This window comes from Oncorhynchus keta, chromosome 6 (assembly GCF_023373465.1).
Source record: "Oncorhynchus keta strain PuntledgeMale-10-30-2019 chromosome 6, Oket_V2, whole genome shotgun sequence".
NCBI classification, from domain to species: domain Eukaryota; kingdom Metazoa; phylum Chordata; class Actinopteri; order Salmoniformes; family Salmonidae; genus Oncorhynchus; species Oncorhynchus keta.
In genome coordinates, this window is record NC_068426.1 from 13,120,043 (window position 1) to 13,137,138 (window position 17,096).

A 17,096-nucleotide genomic window follows, 5' to 3' on the forward strand; every position below is an offset into this window, starting at 1 on the left:
GCCCTCAGATGTAAGTTGAGCTACTCACTGAACAATGGTCACCATTCATAGGACAGCCATCCTGCGCTCTGGGCTCAATGCTATTCTCTTAACCATGACTCTGATGATATCAGAGGAAAACAAACCTTGTTATCTGAATGTATCTGATCTCCATGAAAAGAAGAAGGGTTATTGGGAAATAGAGTGGCACAGTCTTGTTTCCCTGCCAGCATCTGCAGCCCAGTTGGGTGTATGTGGAGGGCTACAGCCAAGGTAAACAGAGCTGGAGCAGCCGTTATCTTTCTGGCCATGAAAAGGGGCTTGGTGCTTTACCTCACCCTAACCCAGTTATATTGAAACTTTTTCAGCAGGGGACCACATTCTTCTTTATCGCAAAAGTCTAATGAAAAAATACATCAACAAATAATATTAAATTCATGACATTTGGATTGTTCTTATTAAGAGAACCAATAAATATATTTACTTAACATAGTTGTGTTTTTTAAATGATCTTTCTCAAAAAAGTCTGTATTTTGTCCCATACAATAATCAGTGATTTATTTTTTTTATCTATCAGCAGCTGACTGACACAAACCAATACGGGCCTTTTAAAACGGGCTCTGTATGGCATCTGTGTCATAAGTTATGGTAACTTTCACAGAAACTTGTAAAAAGTTTCAAAGTACCCAAGAGGTCAAAACAGGCAATATGTCTTAGTGAGACTCAATTTATTAACTTTTTGAAACTTCAGCCAACGCCCCAGCCAACTCAACACATTAATGCATATAGGCTTACACTATTTAAGTCTATAATTGTTTCAAATGAAATATCATTTGGCATCTATTAAAGTAGGCATAGGCCTTTTCTGAACGTTGGTTTTATGTGAACTGAAGTCGGCAGAGTACAGTAGGTAGGCTATGGAAGGTTGAAGTCGGAAGTTTACATACACCTAGGTTGGACTCATTAAAATTCCTTTTTCAACCACTCCACAAATTTCTTGTTAACAAACTGTAGTTTTGGATAGTCGGTTAGGACATCTACTACAGTGGGGCAAAAAAGTATTTAGTCAGCCATCAATTGTGCAAGTTCTCCCACTTAAAAAGATGAGAGAGGCCTGTAATTTTCATCATAGGTACACTTCAACTATGACAGACAAAATGAGAAAACAAATCCAGAAAATCACATTGTATGATTTTTAATGAATTTATTTGCAAATTATGATGGAAAATAAGTATTTGGTCACCTACAAACAAGCAAGATTTCTGGCTCTCCCAGACCTGTAAATTCTTCTTTAAGAGGCTCCTCTGTCCTCCACTCGTTACCTGTATTAATGGCACCTGTTTGAACTTGTTATCAGTATAAAAGACACCTGTCCACAACTAAATGACTGACTAAATACTTTTTTGACCCACTGTATATCAATCCCAGAACAACAGCAAAGGACCATGTGAAGATGCTGGAGGAAACAGGTATAAAAGTATCTATATCCACAGTAAAACGAGTTCTATATCGACATAACCTGAAAGGCCGCTCAGCATGGAAGAAGCCACTGCTCCAAAACCGCCATAAAAAAGCTACGGTTGGCAACTGCACATGGGGACAAAGATCATACTTTTTGGAGAAATGTCCTCTGGTCTGATTAAAACAAAAATAGAACTGTTTGGCCATAAAGGGGGAGAGTTGCAAGCTAAAGAACACCACCCCAACCATGAAGCACGGGGTGGGAGCATCATGTTGTGGGGGTGCTTTGCTGCAGGAGGGACAGGTGCACTTCACAAAATAGATAATAGATGGCCTCATGAGGAAGAAAAAGTATGTGAATATATTGAAGCCACATCTCAAGATCAGTCAGGAAGTTAAAGCTTGGTCGCAAATGAGTCTTCTAAATGGACAATGACCCCAAGCATACTTCCAAATCTGTGGCAAAATGGCTTAAGGACAACAAAGTCAAGGTATTGGAGTGGCCATCACAAAGCCCTGACCTCAAACCTATAGAAAATGTGTGTGCAGAACTGAAAAAGTGTGTGTGAGCAAGGAGGCCTACAAACCTGACTCAGTTACACCAGCTCTGTCAGGAGGAATGGGCCAAAATTCACCCAATTTATTGTGGGAAGCTTGTGGAAGGCTACCGGAAACGTTTGACCCAAGTTAACCAATTTAAAGACAATGCTAACAAATACTAATTGAGTGTATGCAAACTTCTGACCCACTGGGAAAGTGATGAAAGAAATAAAAGCTGAAATAAATCCTTCTCTCTACTATTATTCTGACATTTCACATTCTTAAAATAAAGAGGTGATCCTAACTGACCAAAAACAGGGAATTTTTACTATGATTAAATGTCAGGAATTGTGAAAAACTGAGTTTAAATGTATTTGGCTAAGGTGCATGTAAACTTCCGATTTCAACTGTATTATATCGAATGACTTTACTGTACATTCGTGTTTACAATTTAGGATACTCGAAAAACATACCGCACCAATAGCTATACAAATTGTATCTAATGTCCTTGTATTAATTCATTCTGACACAAGATTCGGATCTGTCCATGCAACTTCAAAGTTCAAAGAAAGTTGTGGGACACGCGCACGCACTTCCTGATCTGCACAATCGCCACTTTTCTTCTGAACAGGATATAGCCTATTACAGTAAATGTAAAGGAAGTGTTTGTGAAAGACACGTTACACATATAACATACTTGTAAATAAATACAAAAGTTACATGGATTTGGTACTTGAAACAGGGAAAAAACAACATCCAAAATAATTTTGTAGCCTAATAGAATAATTTATTTTCATTCACATTAGATTCACATATTTAGTATTTAGGCTACTGTACATTGAGACTTTTCATAACTTTGTCTCTCCCCACATCCAAATTAACTGTATTTTGTAGAATTCACATTTCATTAACAAAAACAAACTATTCACAAAATATAGCTACATCAATATCATACATCCAAATACTATACTGTTGGAACAAGTAAAGGCTCACCTTTTCAGGTTGAATTTTCTGCTACTTTAACAACTGAGCTTTAAGTTACTATGCTAAATATCGGAGCTGAACTACAATCCCATTTACAGACTAGATTAGTTCCAGTTAGAGTTGACTATATGAACCATTGCCTCCATAACATGTGGTTACTCTAGCTACTGTCGGTGGTAGGGTTGCATTCTAGTCAGGTCTTTCAACATAAGCTCAAGTGGCTCAATCTAAATAAAGATCACAATGCAAACTAATTATATGTAATAAAGCGCAAAAATCTGTTCATAGTTGCTGCCCACCTGACTGAGAAAGAAAGGGTTCGGCAGGTATAATTCTTTGCAAACAAAAACTAATCCTGCATAGCAGGAGCTCAGAGAGTGACAGTTCCAGCTAGCTGTCTTAGAGCCCATACACACATTCAGCCTGGACTGGACTGAGTCCATAGCAAGCAGCTCTGTACAGTATTGTACCAAACCCTTCGCCACAGCTTTCTGCTCAGGTCTTTAGATTCAGTATCAAGGCATCTGCTTATAGTTAAGGGCCTTGTCGTTCACAGAGCAAGAGTGGAGGTGACAGGAATCTCCAGACATAGAAATCTGCTTATGAAAATGTCAATATTTCATTTAAAGTAATGACCATATCTTAATCATTTCCACCAGGCTTCATTTGCAAATGTATATCAATCAACTACAACTAATGAATATTACAATTTACGGAAAAAGGTTCATAGTACAATATTGCATTGTATTCCGTAGGGTCTTGGTATTACACTGAGCTGGGTTGCAAGTTAGAATAATCCAAATTATTTACTGTAAATTATTCATGAATATGTACAAATCTGCATAAATTGAAAAAAAATATATATAATTAGGCACTTGTTTAAAACAGTTCAGCATCCTGGAGCCCCCAATACAGATGCCTCTGACTTAAATAATGACCCTTACATCAGCCAGTAGCAGTCAGGTAGGAGAACTGAGTGAAACGTATTATTCACAACTTACTAGCAACTAAAGTACACCCTAAACTGCTCCCATGACATAAAAATCACCACTGAAATTCATATTTATGTTTCCATGTTTTGAAAAAGAAAGGAAGCATGGCTCTTGAAACCCCCGACGACTCCCTGTGGGGCAACAATGAAGACCTCGACATATAAATACAGAGGAAATAAATACAGAAATAAATATAGGATGTACTTTTTAAAATATACAAATACATGAATGGGCAGAGGAGAAAGAGGCAGGCATGGGTAAAGACCACCACATAACACAACCAATTTTGCTTTTCAAAGCAGGGGTTGTTCAAGACCAAGGGATGGCTAGACAGAAAAGGGGAGCCCTTGGCCTCTAGAGTCTGTTGCGTCTGGGATCGGAGAAGGGATCTGAAAAGGGATCAGAGAAGGGATCTGAGAAAGGTGGGGGGGAGGTGGGGGGAGGTGGCAGGGTCACAGTGGGTTCAGGGGGGTCGTCCATGGGCAGGACCAGACGTGTTCCCCTGATGACCAGTTCATGCTCCCCAAACGCCAGCTCCTGGTCCAGGGCCTCCTCAGAGGTTATGCCCATGGTGGAGGCAGACAGGTGTTTATGGTTGGTGGTGAGGGTGCCTGATGCGTCGGTGCTCACTGTGACATCACCATACATGGTTGCATTGCCGTCGTTCAGGACCAGTTCGTCAGAATCATCATTGTGCTGGTGCCCTTCATTCTAGAGAGAGAATGAATCATGAACCACTACGTACATACGTACGTGCGTGCATGCGTGCGTGTACTTACCTCATATGCCTGAGTGCTGGTGAGACAGCGAGCCAAGGGGCCACAGCAGGCAGGCAGGGTGGCAGTGAGGGGTGGGCCGCTGTGAGTCAACAGGGGTTTCAGGTAGCTGGAGAAGGCTGCAGTCAAGGGATCTAATCCTCAGGGGACTCTAAACGCTGTTACAAACTGGGTGGTTTGAGCCCTGAATGCTGATTGGCTGACAGACGTGGTATATCAGACCGTATATCACAGGTATAACAAAAAAATGTATTTTTACTGTTCTAATTACGTTGGTAACCAGTTTGTAATAGGAATAAGGCACCTCAGGGGTTTGTGATATTATGGCCAATATACCACGGCTAAGGGCTGTATTAAGGCACTCCGTGTTGCATCGTGCATTAGAACAGCCCTTAGCAGTGGTTTATTGGCCATATACCACACCCTCTCGGGCCTTATTGCTTATTTATAGTAGTCTGAACCCAATCACCATTAATGAAGGAATAACCTCTACAAAAGGCATTTAGTGCCTTGTCATATTTTCATTGAGGAATGTGTATCACATGAACTGACTTGCCTTCACTTTTCAAAGGAAATTCAAAGAGTGGCCTCTAGTGTAGAATTAAGCAATAAGGACCGAAGGGGTGTGGTATATGGCCAATATACCGCAGATAATCACCACTGAACAGTGTTTCCTCAATGGTTGGTTCAAGTTGAAGACTGGATTGTCATGGCTTCATCTAAATAACTCACAGCCATATTGTAAATGCTTTAGGTGTGACATGTAGCAGATAAAGGATACGTATTGTCGAAATTGTACCATATTCTGAAAGGCCAGGCGCTCTCGTGTTTGGTGTTCCTATGTTGCGTTCCATCCGAAACAGTCACCTGCTCAAAGACATAAAAGTGAGCATGTGACCATACCGGTACAACCACAATCTCCAATTGTGCTGTAAACAGACTTCTACTGTCCACACAACGCTACCCTGTAAGCAGACTTCTACTGTCCACACAACGCTACCCTGTAAGCAGACTTCTACTGTCCACACTACCCTGTAAACGCTACCCTGTAAGCAGAACTGCAGACCCTGTAAGCAGACTTCTACTGTCCACTACTGTCCACACAACGCTACCCTGTAAGCAGACTTCTACTGTCCACACAACGCTACCCTGTAAGCAGACTTCTACTGTCCATACAACGCTAAGCAGACCCTGTCCACACAAAGCAGACTTCTACTGTCCACACAACGCTACCCTGTAAGCAGACTTCTACGTCCACACAACGCCCCCTGTAAGCAGACTTCCTGTAAGCTACCCAGACTTCTACTGTCCACACAACGCTACCCTGTAAGCAGACCTGTAACGCTACCCAGACTTCTACTGTCCACACAACGCTACCCTGTAAGCAGACTTCTACTGTCCACACAACGCTACCCTGTAAGCAGAAGCAGACTTCTACTGTCCACACAACGCTACCCTGTAAGCAGACTGTTCTAAGCAGACTGTCCACACAACGCTACCCTGTAAGCAGACTTCTACTGTCCACACAACGCTACCCTGTAAGCAGACTTCTACTGTCCACACAACGCTACCCTGTAAGCAGACTTCTACTGTCCACACAACGCTACCCTGTAAGCAGACTTCTACTGTCCACACAACGCTACCCTGTAAGCAGACTTCTACTGTCCACACAACGCTACCCTGTAAGCAGACTTCTACTGTCCACACAACGCTACCCTGTAAGCAGACTTCTACTATCCTTTAGAAGCAGATCTCAGAATCATGGACAATCAGATCGTTGGTTACTTACTGAGCTGTCTTGGTCCGAGTCCACTCCCACACTAGCACAAACACAAGGATGAGAATGTGTAAGAAGAACATTCAGTAGAGGTATACATCCATCTATCTAATCGAGGCATAATGATCAAACTAGTGGTGAAAGTTGTGACATCTAGGTGAGACTCACCGTATACTCATGAAGGAGAGCATCGGGGTGGTGCCGCCTCCACACACCCACACAGTGAAGAAGACGATCAGGAGGGTGGTGGAGAACATCATCTGCCGGGCGTACGTGGCCGTGTCCCGGATGGAGAGGGCAAAGGTCATAGCCCCCCGCAGGCCTGATCAACAGATACCAGAGAAGACAGTGAAATGAGAGAAAACTACACCGCAAACATGATCTACAGACATCAATCATCCAAGTCCTTCTAGAACAGGACAACTACAGACAGACTCCTACCTGCAAACATCATAACATGTTGGAAGTTAGATCCAATTTTGTTTTTACGGCCCAAATTGAGCAAGAAAGAGAGGGGGTAGATGTTGGCTGCCCTGCCAAGGAATACTGCAATCTGGTAGGGGACAGAAGTTAAGGAAAGTGGCTTCTGGATGGGAAAAACTAAATGCAGTTATAATTAAAGATATTACATTGGCTGTATATATTTTTTGGTTTTGCCTCTCTCTCTCTCTGTGTGTGTTTTTTAGGATACAAATGCTCCAATGATGAACAAGGGGTTGAACACATGGGACTGGAAGGAGAACAGTGTCAGGCCCATATAGGAAAATATGAAATTCTCCGCCAGAAAGTTCAGGAGCTCAAATAGCTTTGGGACGAGAGACAAAAACAATATCAACCAAAATAAACAATTTAATAGCGTAAATGTAAATTCAAATGTTAGGCCAAGGCATAGTCTAATAAAAACCTACAACATGGTTTAAGGCAAATAGACCGGTATGGTTCCCGTACCTGTTTGGTCCTGTCCTGGGAGTCAGGAGAAAGGTTGTTGAACGTGTAGTGAGCCTGGGTCATCCCACAGAACAACACGGCCACCACACCTGCACGAGAAAGTTCACACAGATCAGCATGTGATGGGGACTCACCTATGTAAGCTTGAAACCGTGTGTGTGTGTGTACGTGTGTGTGTGTGTGTGTGTGTACGTGTGTGTGTGTGTGTGTACGTGTGTGTGTGTGTGTGTGTGTGTGTATGTGTGTGTGTGTGTGTGTGTACGTGTGTGTGTGTGTACGTGTACGTGTGTGTGTACGTGTGTGTACGTGTGTGTGTGTGTACGTGTGTGTGTGTACGTGTGTGTGTGTGTATGTGTGTGTGTGTGTGTGCGTGTGTGTGTACGTGTGTACGTGTGTGCGTGCACGTGTGTGTGTGTGTGTGTACGTGTGTGCGTGCGTGTGTACGTGTGTGTACGTGTGTGTGTGTACGTGTACGTGTGTGTGTGTGTACGTACGTGTGTGTGTACGTGTACGTGTGTGTGTGTGTATGTGTACGTGTACGTGTGTGTGTGTGTGTATGTGTGTGTGTGTACGTGTGTGCGTGCACGTGTGTGTACGTGCACGTGTGTGTGTGTGTACGTGTGTGCGTGCGTGTGTGTGTACGTGTGTGTGTATGTGTGTGTGTGTACGTGTGCGTGTGTGTGTACGTGTGTGTGTGTGTGTGTGTACGTGTGTGTGTACGTGTGTGTGTACGTGTGTGTATGTGTACGTGTGTACGTGTGTGTATGTGCACGTGTGTACGTGTGTGTATGTGTACGTGTGTACGTGTGTGCGTGCACGTGTGTACGTGTGCGTACGTGTGTACGTGTGTGCGTGCACGTGTGTGTGTGTGTACGTGTGTGCGTGTGTGTGTACGTGTGTGTACGTGTGTGTGTACGTGTGTGTGTACGTGTGTGTGTACGTGTGTGTGTGTGTACGTGTGCGTGTGTGTGTACGTGTGTGTGTGTGTGTGTGTGTACGTGTGTGTGTACGTGTGTGTGTACGTGTGTGTGTGTGTGTGTGTATGTGTGTGTGTGTGTGTGTGTGTGTGTGTACGTGTGTGTGTGTGTGTGTACGTGTGTGTGTACGTGTGTGTGTACGTGTGTGTGTGTGTGTGTACGTGTGTGTGTGCGTGTGTGTACGTGTGTGTGTGTGTGTGTGTGTGTGTGTGTGTGTGTGTGTGTGTGTGTGTGTGTGTGTGTGTGTGTGTGTGTGTGTGTGTGTGTGTGTGTGTGTGTGTGTGTGTGTGTGTGTGTGTGTAAACACTGCATTAGTTACCAGTCATTTCGCAGGCCTCGGCCAGCAGGAAAGTGCTCCAGGACATGAGGAAGAAGAGGGCCGTCTCCAGCAGGGGGAAATCACGCAGCTTAGTGAACTTGGTGACGTGACGAGCGACAGGTCAAGGAACAGATCGAGAACTTCAATCCATCACAGAAACATTGCAACATTCAAGGATGAGATAATACAATAACACAGCAAATGCGTTACTCCTGGAGAATAGAAGCTGTAATGCCTTTAAAAAACAGCAAATTGCCTTAGATAAAGCAGATTAGCAGACTTTCAATTATTTTAGTCTATAAAATTCACAGGCTTTTCTTTTGAATGAATGCCATCCTCTGGCACACGAAAGGATATCAGTGCAGTCATGACTCCGGTGGCCACACCAAGGGCAAGGGATCCACTGAAGACCCCAAGGAACACGCCAAAAGACTTGATCATGGCTGTTGCGTCGAACGTGTGGCTGTTGTCCCCGGCTGGCCGATAGGCACCTATGGAGCTGTAACCAGTGCAGACACATGGAGCCAAAGACAGGTGTAAGCGTTAGGAGGCTCTACTACTAACAACGCACATGTTCACAATGCAAAAGGGAAAATGAAAGAGAAAATGTGAAGACATCAGTAAGATACAGTATCTCTGCAACATCTGTACATGGGTCATTCCACAAAATAAGTCCCTTTTGTGTCCCTTTTATATTTTAAGTAGAAATTGTGCACCAATATTGAAGTCTGCATTTTATATTAAATGAAGTGCCCTTTAATATATGGAATTTCCAATAAATCTGAATAAAGACTTGCTAAAGTGCCAAAATTCTGCATTTGGACATGTCTCTCTGTGCCTCCTCTGACTAGGAAGATTTTAGCCCACTTAACCCAAATATTTCTCCAAGTTTCCACCATCATCGTAAAGCCCTAGTTATTTTGTTGCTTTGACAAAGTCATTTGATTAAATTATTTATTTAATGTGATAAGCTGGTCTCTCTTCCTGTCCATGTAGAAGCGCAAAACAAGCGCAAGACACAAGCAGTGGAATCACTGTTCCTTCATGGGGAAAAACAGTGGTAGGCACAAAAAGGGGTTTAGGTTGAAGTAACCTTGGATAATCCCAGGGCAAGGTACAGGCACGAGTGGTGAAACTGACAGAGCGTGCGGCTCACTCACCCACTTTGTGGATGTAATGACTAAGGAAATGTCCTCGCTTTACAGAGGCTCCCAAGGGTGACTGTAAAAGTACCTAAAGTACAACAGAAAGTTCCCAGGGTGGGACTAGCTGTTTGGGTACTGGGCGTAGGCGACGTGCACCCTTCATACAGCAGGCAGAGATGGCAGCCAAATACACCTGTATAGTGGAAAGAGCTTTTCCCTTGTCCTGTAGAAGCAGAGAGCCTCTGGAACAGAGCAAAGAAAGGGAATGATCCCCCCCAAAAAAGTAGCTGAATTCCTACGCTCGGCAGTGAATCCTCACGGGTTCGCCTATGAACAGTTTAGCAGGAAAGCAGTAGTCCAGTCGATGCTAAGGACAGTATGAATAAGTATTACGACCTCATAAGGAAGAACTGAAGTGAGATGAGGGAGCGACAGCGCCTTAAAGGTGCAGGGTCCCCCCTATTGGCTGTCGCTCCAGTCTGTCTATGACAGACGTTGTGTGATAGAAGTTCCTTAAAGATCACGCCCAATGAAGGCGTTACCCATACTGAGTGACTCAGCGATTATTTGAAATAGAACTCTCGTTTTGATGTGGTGAAACATTGAAATAATAGTCAAATCATAGTGTAAAAGCAGGTGAGCTGGTTATAATCTTTTTGGCCATTTTCAAGTGTTTTGTCGTGAAAAACTGAGTGAGTCGAGCATAACACGTCAACAGTGTTACCCATAGATACCGTAGTCAGTGTTACCCATAGATACCGTAGTCAGTGTTACCCATAGATACCGTAGTCAGTGTTACCCATAGATACCGTAGTCAGTGTTACCCATAGATACCGTAGTCAGTGTTACCCATAGATACCGTAGTCAGTGTTACCCATAGATACCGTAGTCAGTGTTACCCATAGATACCGTAGTCAGTGTTACCCATAGATACTGTAGTCAGTGTTACCCATAGATACCGTAGTCAGTGTTACCCATAGATACCGTAGTCAGTGTTACCCATAGATACCGTAGTCAGTGTTACCCATAGATACCGTAGTCAGTGTTACCCATAGATACCGTAGTCAGTGTTACCCATAGATACCGTAGTCAGTGTTACCCATAGATACCGTAGTCAGTGTTACCCATAGATACCGTAGTCAGTGTTACCCATAGATACCGTAGTCAGTGTTACCCATAGATACCGTAGTCAGTGTTACCCATAGATACCGTAGTCAGGTAAGATTTTTTTTTAGCAATGTAATTTTTTTTGTAAAGCTTACATTCCATTGCCTCTCCTGTAGCACACAACAAGCTTCCATTCCACTGTAACAAGGGGATTTATGGACAATGGAAGATGAAATCATCAACCCTGTTACTTTATTTGGCACTTACTAAAATGTTTATTTTCTCTCAACCAAGTCACACTACCCAAAAGGGACTCATTTCGTGGAACGACCCACAACTTTTGTATTTACAGCACAAAAGTCTGGGGAGGTGCTTACCATGTCTACATAGCTAGCAGCTATGCCTACAACACAGTTATAAGAGCCTCTCCTTCCAAAACTGAGGGGGAAATTATCATTTGTCAAACAAATCCCAACCTATAGGAACCCAACTCCACTCCACACAGGTCTCTTGATCTTTGAATGGTGTGAGAACAGATTGATTAAAAGGTCTGACTTGGCATGGGCTAATTAAATTGCTAATCTAGATGCTAATTAAGAAAGATGCTGATTGTAAACCCTACAGTGACTGCAGTTGGGTTCCACACACTCTTAATGACCACAACAGCGAATAACCTGCACAGCAAACAAGAGCAATATAGAGAAACTTAACAGAGAATTACACACTGAAAAAAGGTAATCAACCAACAAGTAGGCTATACCCGTTCTACCTGAACAGCAAATCACCAGCACATACTCCCTTTCAAGAGGAATGATGTTTTCCACAACGTCCACTTTTAAACCTGGTATTTACTATCAATAAGTACACAAGGTACCAAAAACAATGGCATCTGCGGTGCTGAGCAGGTCTTCAGTAGGGGTCACAACATAAGAACAGTCCGTTGTTGTAACCACTTAGGCCTTACTCAAGGACCTGTTTTCATTAGCTGGTCATTTGCTGAGCCTACAGTAACCTAAAGTAGCAGGGGGGGGTGGTATAGTAAAGCTGGGTGAGGCAGACTATAACCATAGCCCACCTAGGGGGGATCCCCTGTTCCTCTACCAATGCTGTGGTCTCTCCATGGCCATCCCGGGCCTGCCTGCTCTGCTTTTCGTAATGCAGAAGAACTCTGTATACAGGTGGCCAGTAAAATGTGAGGGGGTGCGGTTAGTGTCTGCACAAAGTCAACACATCTCCAAACACCAATGAAAGTGACAGGATTGGACAACATAGACAAGAAGATGAGGAGAGGTGCTCAATGTGATGTTGAAAAGGACGGAGACTTACGAAGATAGAACTATGGCCACAGCGTCGTTGAGTACACTCTCTCCAAACATCAGGGCGTACAGGTCCACATCCACCTTCAGCTCGTTGAATATGGCAAGTACTGTCACTGTGGGAGCAACAGCAGGAACGTCACATACATACTCATACTCCATATGATTGCAATGTAGGCTAATCCGAACACTTAAAAATCGCTAACACAAATGCTAAAGTAGTTAATAAGACTGTTCAATGGAGTTCACAGCTAAAGCATATTGTAGCACTGTGTACAGAATAGGCCCCTCAAACTCAACTGTAGACCTCGAAGCCAGTTCCACTGCTTTTTTCCCCATTGTTCCCCTCTAAAGGATTCAGCATGCTTCGGCTAGGCGAACATGTGCTCGCATACCCCTTTAAAAAGACATTCGCTTGAAAAATTTGAAAAAGTGGCATTAGTACTGTTTGTCCTTCTTGAGATGCCGTAGCCAGTATACACTTCCACAAGAGTCAGAATTCATCTAAAATAACTCAAGAAAGCTGCCATTCATTTTGGCGTTTGTGCCGAGGAGATCGTAGTCGCGCAATTTTACATATAACTGAGATGTCTGGTGCAGTAATTCTCAAGTGAAAAAATGTGCATGAAAATGAGTCTCTCATTGAATGACAACAAACACTTGAATAATTCCTACTGTTGACCAATCACAAACGAAGGGGCATAGACTTCGGCTACAAACTTCGGCTTGCCTCAAGAAAAAATGTTGTGCGCACGAACAGCTGGAAAAACCCTTGCCGAAGACCAAAAACTTCACAAAATGTCATCACAATATACGCACAAACTGTTCCGAACTGATTTGGATGGGAAGCATGCGGATGTCTTTAAAACCAGGCTTTAGACCTGGGACACCAGGTGGGCATCATTATTTATTCGGTAGAACAGAAAACCATCAGGCTCCGGACCTCGTAGGGTAAGAGTTGAATAGCCCTGGTATAGGCTATGCTAGTCAGGGTGAGGATGATTACCTGGGTCTGTGGCTGAGACAATGGCACCAAAAAAGAGGCAGTCAGTAAAGAAAAAGTCCCCTCCCAACTGCCCAACCGCCTTCATTAATGTCACACAGCCATACATAACCAGCCTGTAAGAGAAAAGAGAGTGATTAATCACCTAAACAGAACAAAACAAGACCACAATTAGGGGGAATTTCACCTAATGTAATCCATAGAAAGGTCCTTTGTAGAAAGGATTGTCGACATATATTTGAAATGTGTATCTAAAAGCATAATTAAGAAATTAATTATTTATCAAAGTTTACCAGGCCTCCTTTAAGACTCCATAATGTTTCACCCAAGACCGTTATTAGTTCATCATTTCAACAGGTTTGAATCTTTTAGTTGATGGAAAATCACCCACAAATGTGTGTCTACTTCCGTCTGCAACAACAGAGGTTCCCAAAATGCACGAGAGGGTACTTCAGGGGTATTCTGGTCAGAGCAAAATTCAGTTAGTGGTAAAGTAACCAAAAAAGGTTGGGAACCACTGTACTGGAACACAAAGCTGAAACCACTCCAAAATAACCTGTTTCCCCTATATTCATTTAGCAGTGGCAACAGAGTTAGAAAGGAAGCCTGTATTGTTGTAGTGACTGGGTGTATTGATACACCATCCAAAGTGTAATTAATTACTTCACCAGGCTCATAGGAATATTCAATGTCTGCTTTTTTCTTTTTTACCCATCTACCAATCGGTGCCCTTCTTTGCGAGGCATTGAAAACATCCCTGGTCTTTGTGGTTGAATCCGTGTTTGAAATTCACTGCTTAACTGAGGGACCTTACAGATAATTGGATGTGTGGGGTACAGAGATGAGGTAGTCATTCAAAAACCATGTTAAACACTATTATTGCACACAGAGTGAGCACATGCTCACACCATTTTGATCAATTTAAAGAAATGGGCTCACCCAATGACAAAAGATGATATGACTGTCCCCATGAAAGCATAGGCAAGGATGGACCCCAGATTCCTGAAGAAGTGTCGCTGAAACACAATGGAGGTATAGGGGAGACAACAAAATAGTATTCCAGTGAAGTACACAGAAGACTTTTCTATGGTGCCGGCACACAGTCTTCAAGCCATGAATTATCTTACCCGCTTCAAGCTGTAGCCAGCATGGAAGATGATTGGAGGCAGCAAAATGTTGAAAAATACTTCAGGGTCAAAGGTCACCTTGCAGAAAATAATGAAAAGTTAGAAAACTAATCAACCCATACTGTAACAATCTAAACACAATCTATACCGAATCGCTCCTCTGCAGGCAGCTCAAAGCTTATCAGACAACATCCAGCCCGTGTTAATGATTGTAGACTCTGTCACACAACTATTAAATAGCTCCCTTTCCTACTCCTCATTCATTACACCACTGATCTGGAAAAATGGAAATGGGAAAAAGCCATATGTTTTCAGCCATCAGTGGTCATGATTGGGAGACAGTGAAAGGAGACCACTTCAGAGTAGACTACCATCCAGGTCTAGGACCATCCAGTCTGCTGGTAATGTGTGTGTAAATTGACAGTGAGTGAAAGAGTACTGTACCTTCCTGAGCATCTCATCATCCTGCACGTCATGCCCCTTGACGGTGCTGACTTCACCCTTCAGTGTGTACTCATAAAAGCGCCCGCTGACGTTGACCAGAAGAGTTGCTGGGCTGGCATTCACACTGCAGTTCATAGTCACATTGTTCATATTTCGTGGCACATGAACCCCAAAACGAAGGATCACCCCCACCAGCAGACCTGAGGAGTGGACAGCGATAGAGTCCAGTCAGACATACAGATGAAAAGGGGTGTCAAATACATCTTATCAAGATATAGCAAGTACAAGTTAATATGGGCATAATGCATGTAAGCCAAGGCATGCTATTGCCATCTTGCAACGATGTGGCATGAACTGTAGGATGTAGCTCACTCAGTGTTGTCATTCTGCATTATACAGCTAACGTTAGCTAGCTAGCTACAGAGTTCACGAAGGTCCTCACCATAGATCATTGCCAGTCCTGTTTCGTGTAGAAACCTGAAGCGACGGTGTTTAAACAGCCAAATGGTTAAAATAGTGAGAGTTAAGAGCATTATGAAAATAAGAAGGTTGGCACTGTCTTGTCTATGGCTTTCCTCAGCCCTCCTCTCAGTAGCAACATTGTCCATAGCAGTATTCTCGCCTTGACTACCCACTAAAAGAAATGTAAACAGAGAAGGTAAAACAAACAATGTCTTCGACGCCTTTAGAGCAGAATTTGGTTTTAGTCCCATGATTAGACAGTGATGACTATCAGACACCAGATAGCTGAGTTGGTAGCGAGCTGGCTGGACTAGTAGTCGGACAGCAGAAAACAAAATATGACGTCACTGTCGTATGTTAATGATGAAACCTTCAAAATAAATGCCCACATTTCAAAATATTGAAATGTTTTTATTCAATGACCATTTTTATGGTGCCTATAAGCATATGCAAAAAGGAATTCATGAAAATAATTTAAAATATATACAGTATCTTCCCAGCTCTGCAGATTCTGCTGTGAGGAGGCAGAGTCATTAGATAATGTATTTTGGTATTGTCCATATGTAGCTCGTTTTTGGTCACAGGTCCAGGAATGGCTGAACAATTGCAACATTTGCCCAGAACTAACGCTGCAGACAGCAATACTCGGTGATTTGAAAAGCCATTGTCAATCAATCAATAATATAATAATTATTTTAGCAAAAATGTTTATTTTTAATTTACAATCTGTAGAAGCTACGAGACTAGAAAGGTTCAAGTCGTTTTTGTGAAGCATCACTGCACAGTTGAAAAATATATGGCAAATAGAAATTCAAAATGGATGATGTTGTGAGATAGATGGGAGAGGTTGAATGAAGCTGAAGGGTCTAATAGCAAGATAAAACATGTAGAACATACAGTGTCTGTAAAATGTATACATGTTCAGAACTTTTGTGAAATAGCACAGTTACAAATAGAAATCAAACTGGATGGACATCAGAAATAGAGGAAGGACTAAAAACAAACAAAATATAACTATTGTAAAATAGACTGTGTCTGTAAAATGTGTATTAAGATGTATAATTGAAGGTAAAAGCCGAAGTGTTTATTAGTTTACTCCAATTGGGGGATCGGTGGTAGGGTTTGCGGGAAATGATTATAAAGGTATATTCTTTAAAAAGGTATGTATGTCTATATAGGTATGTGTATGTATATATGTGTATAGGTATGCATGTGTTTATGGATATATATATTTACCCCAAAAATATATGGGGGATTGGAAATGATGCAGACAATTACATTGATGGAACATACTGTATATTCTTTCCGCAATATTTAGCTGATCCACCCCTTTAAAAAAAAATATATACATATATATACAGTACCAGTCAAATGTTTGGACACACCTACTCATTCAAGGGTTTTTATTTATTTTTACTATTTCCTACATTGTAGAATAATAGTGAAGAAATACATCAAAACTATGAAATAACACAAGTGGAATCATGTAGTAACTGAACAAGTGTTAAACAAATCAAAATATATTTTATAATTTAAATTCTTCAAAGTAGCCACCCTTTGCCTTGATGGCAGGGGCTCCTGAGTAGCGCAGCGATCTACGGCACACCATCTCGGTGCTTGAGGTCTCACTACAGACACCCTGGTTTGAATCCAGGCTGTATCACAACTGACCGTGATTGGGAGTCCCATAGGGCGGCATGCAGTTGGCCCAGCGTCATATGGGTTTGCCGGTGTAGGCC

General features: G+C 42.5%; 1 protein-coding gene across 1 annotated transcript; it reads right to left on the reverse strand.

The window, feature by feature from the left end:
* Positions 1-2,725: 2,725 nt before the first annotated feature.
* Positions 2,726-15,700, reverse strand: LOC118384983 (sodium/hydrogen exchanger 6-like). Its single transcript, XM_035771729.2, has 16 exons — positions 15,338-15,700; positions 14,896-15,095; positions 14,452-14,529; positions 14,264-14,340; positions 13,328-13,440; positions 12,332-12,437; positions 9,111-9,252; positions 8,754-8,859; positions 7,458-7,546; positions 7,201-7,314; positions 6,951-7,062; positions 6,678-6,831; positions 6,522-6,552; positions 5,514-5,599; positions 4,736-4,841; positions 2,726-4,667 (listed from the first exon to the last, which is right to left on the reverse strand). The coding sequence occupies exons 1-16, from the start codon at positions 15,606-15,608 to the stop codon at positions 4,311-4,313; spliced, it is 2,142 nt and encodes a 713-aa protein (XP_035627622.1). The 5' UTR covers positions 15,609-15,700; the 3' UTR covers positions 2,726-4,310.
* Between the last annotated feature and the right edge of the window lie 1,396 nt (positions 15,701-17,096).

Excerpts from the sequence above, each read along its gene's own strand:
- LOC118384983 (XM_035771729.2), bottom strand. The coding sequence starts at position 15,608 with ATGGGACTAAAACCAAATTCTGCTCTAAAGGCGTCGAAGACATTGTTT. Across the intron at positions 9,253-12,331 it reads GTGGCCATAGTTCTATCTTC|CTCCATAGGTGCCTATCGGC; the intron begins GTAAGTCTCCGT and ends CACTGGTTACAG. Across the intron at positions 6,553-6,677 it reads CTCTCCTTCATGAGTATACG|TGTGGGAGTGGACTCGGACC; the intron begins GTGAGTCTCACC and ends TGTTTGTGCTAG.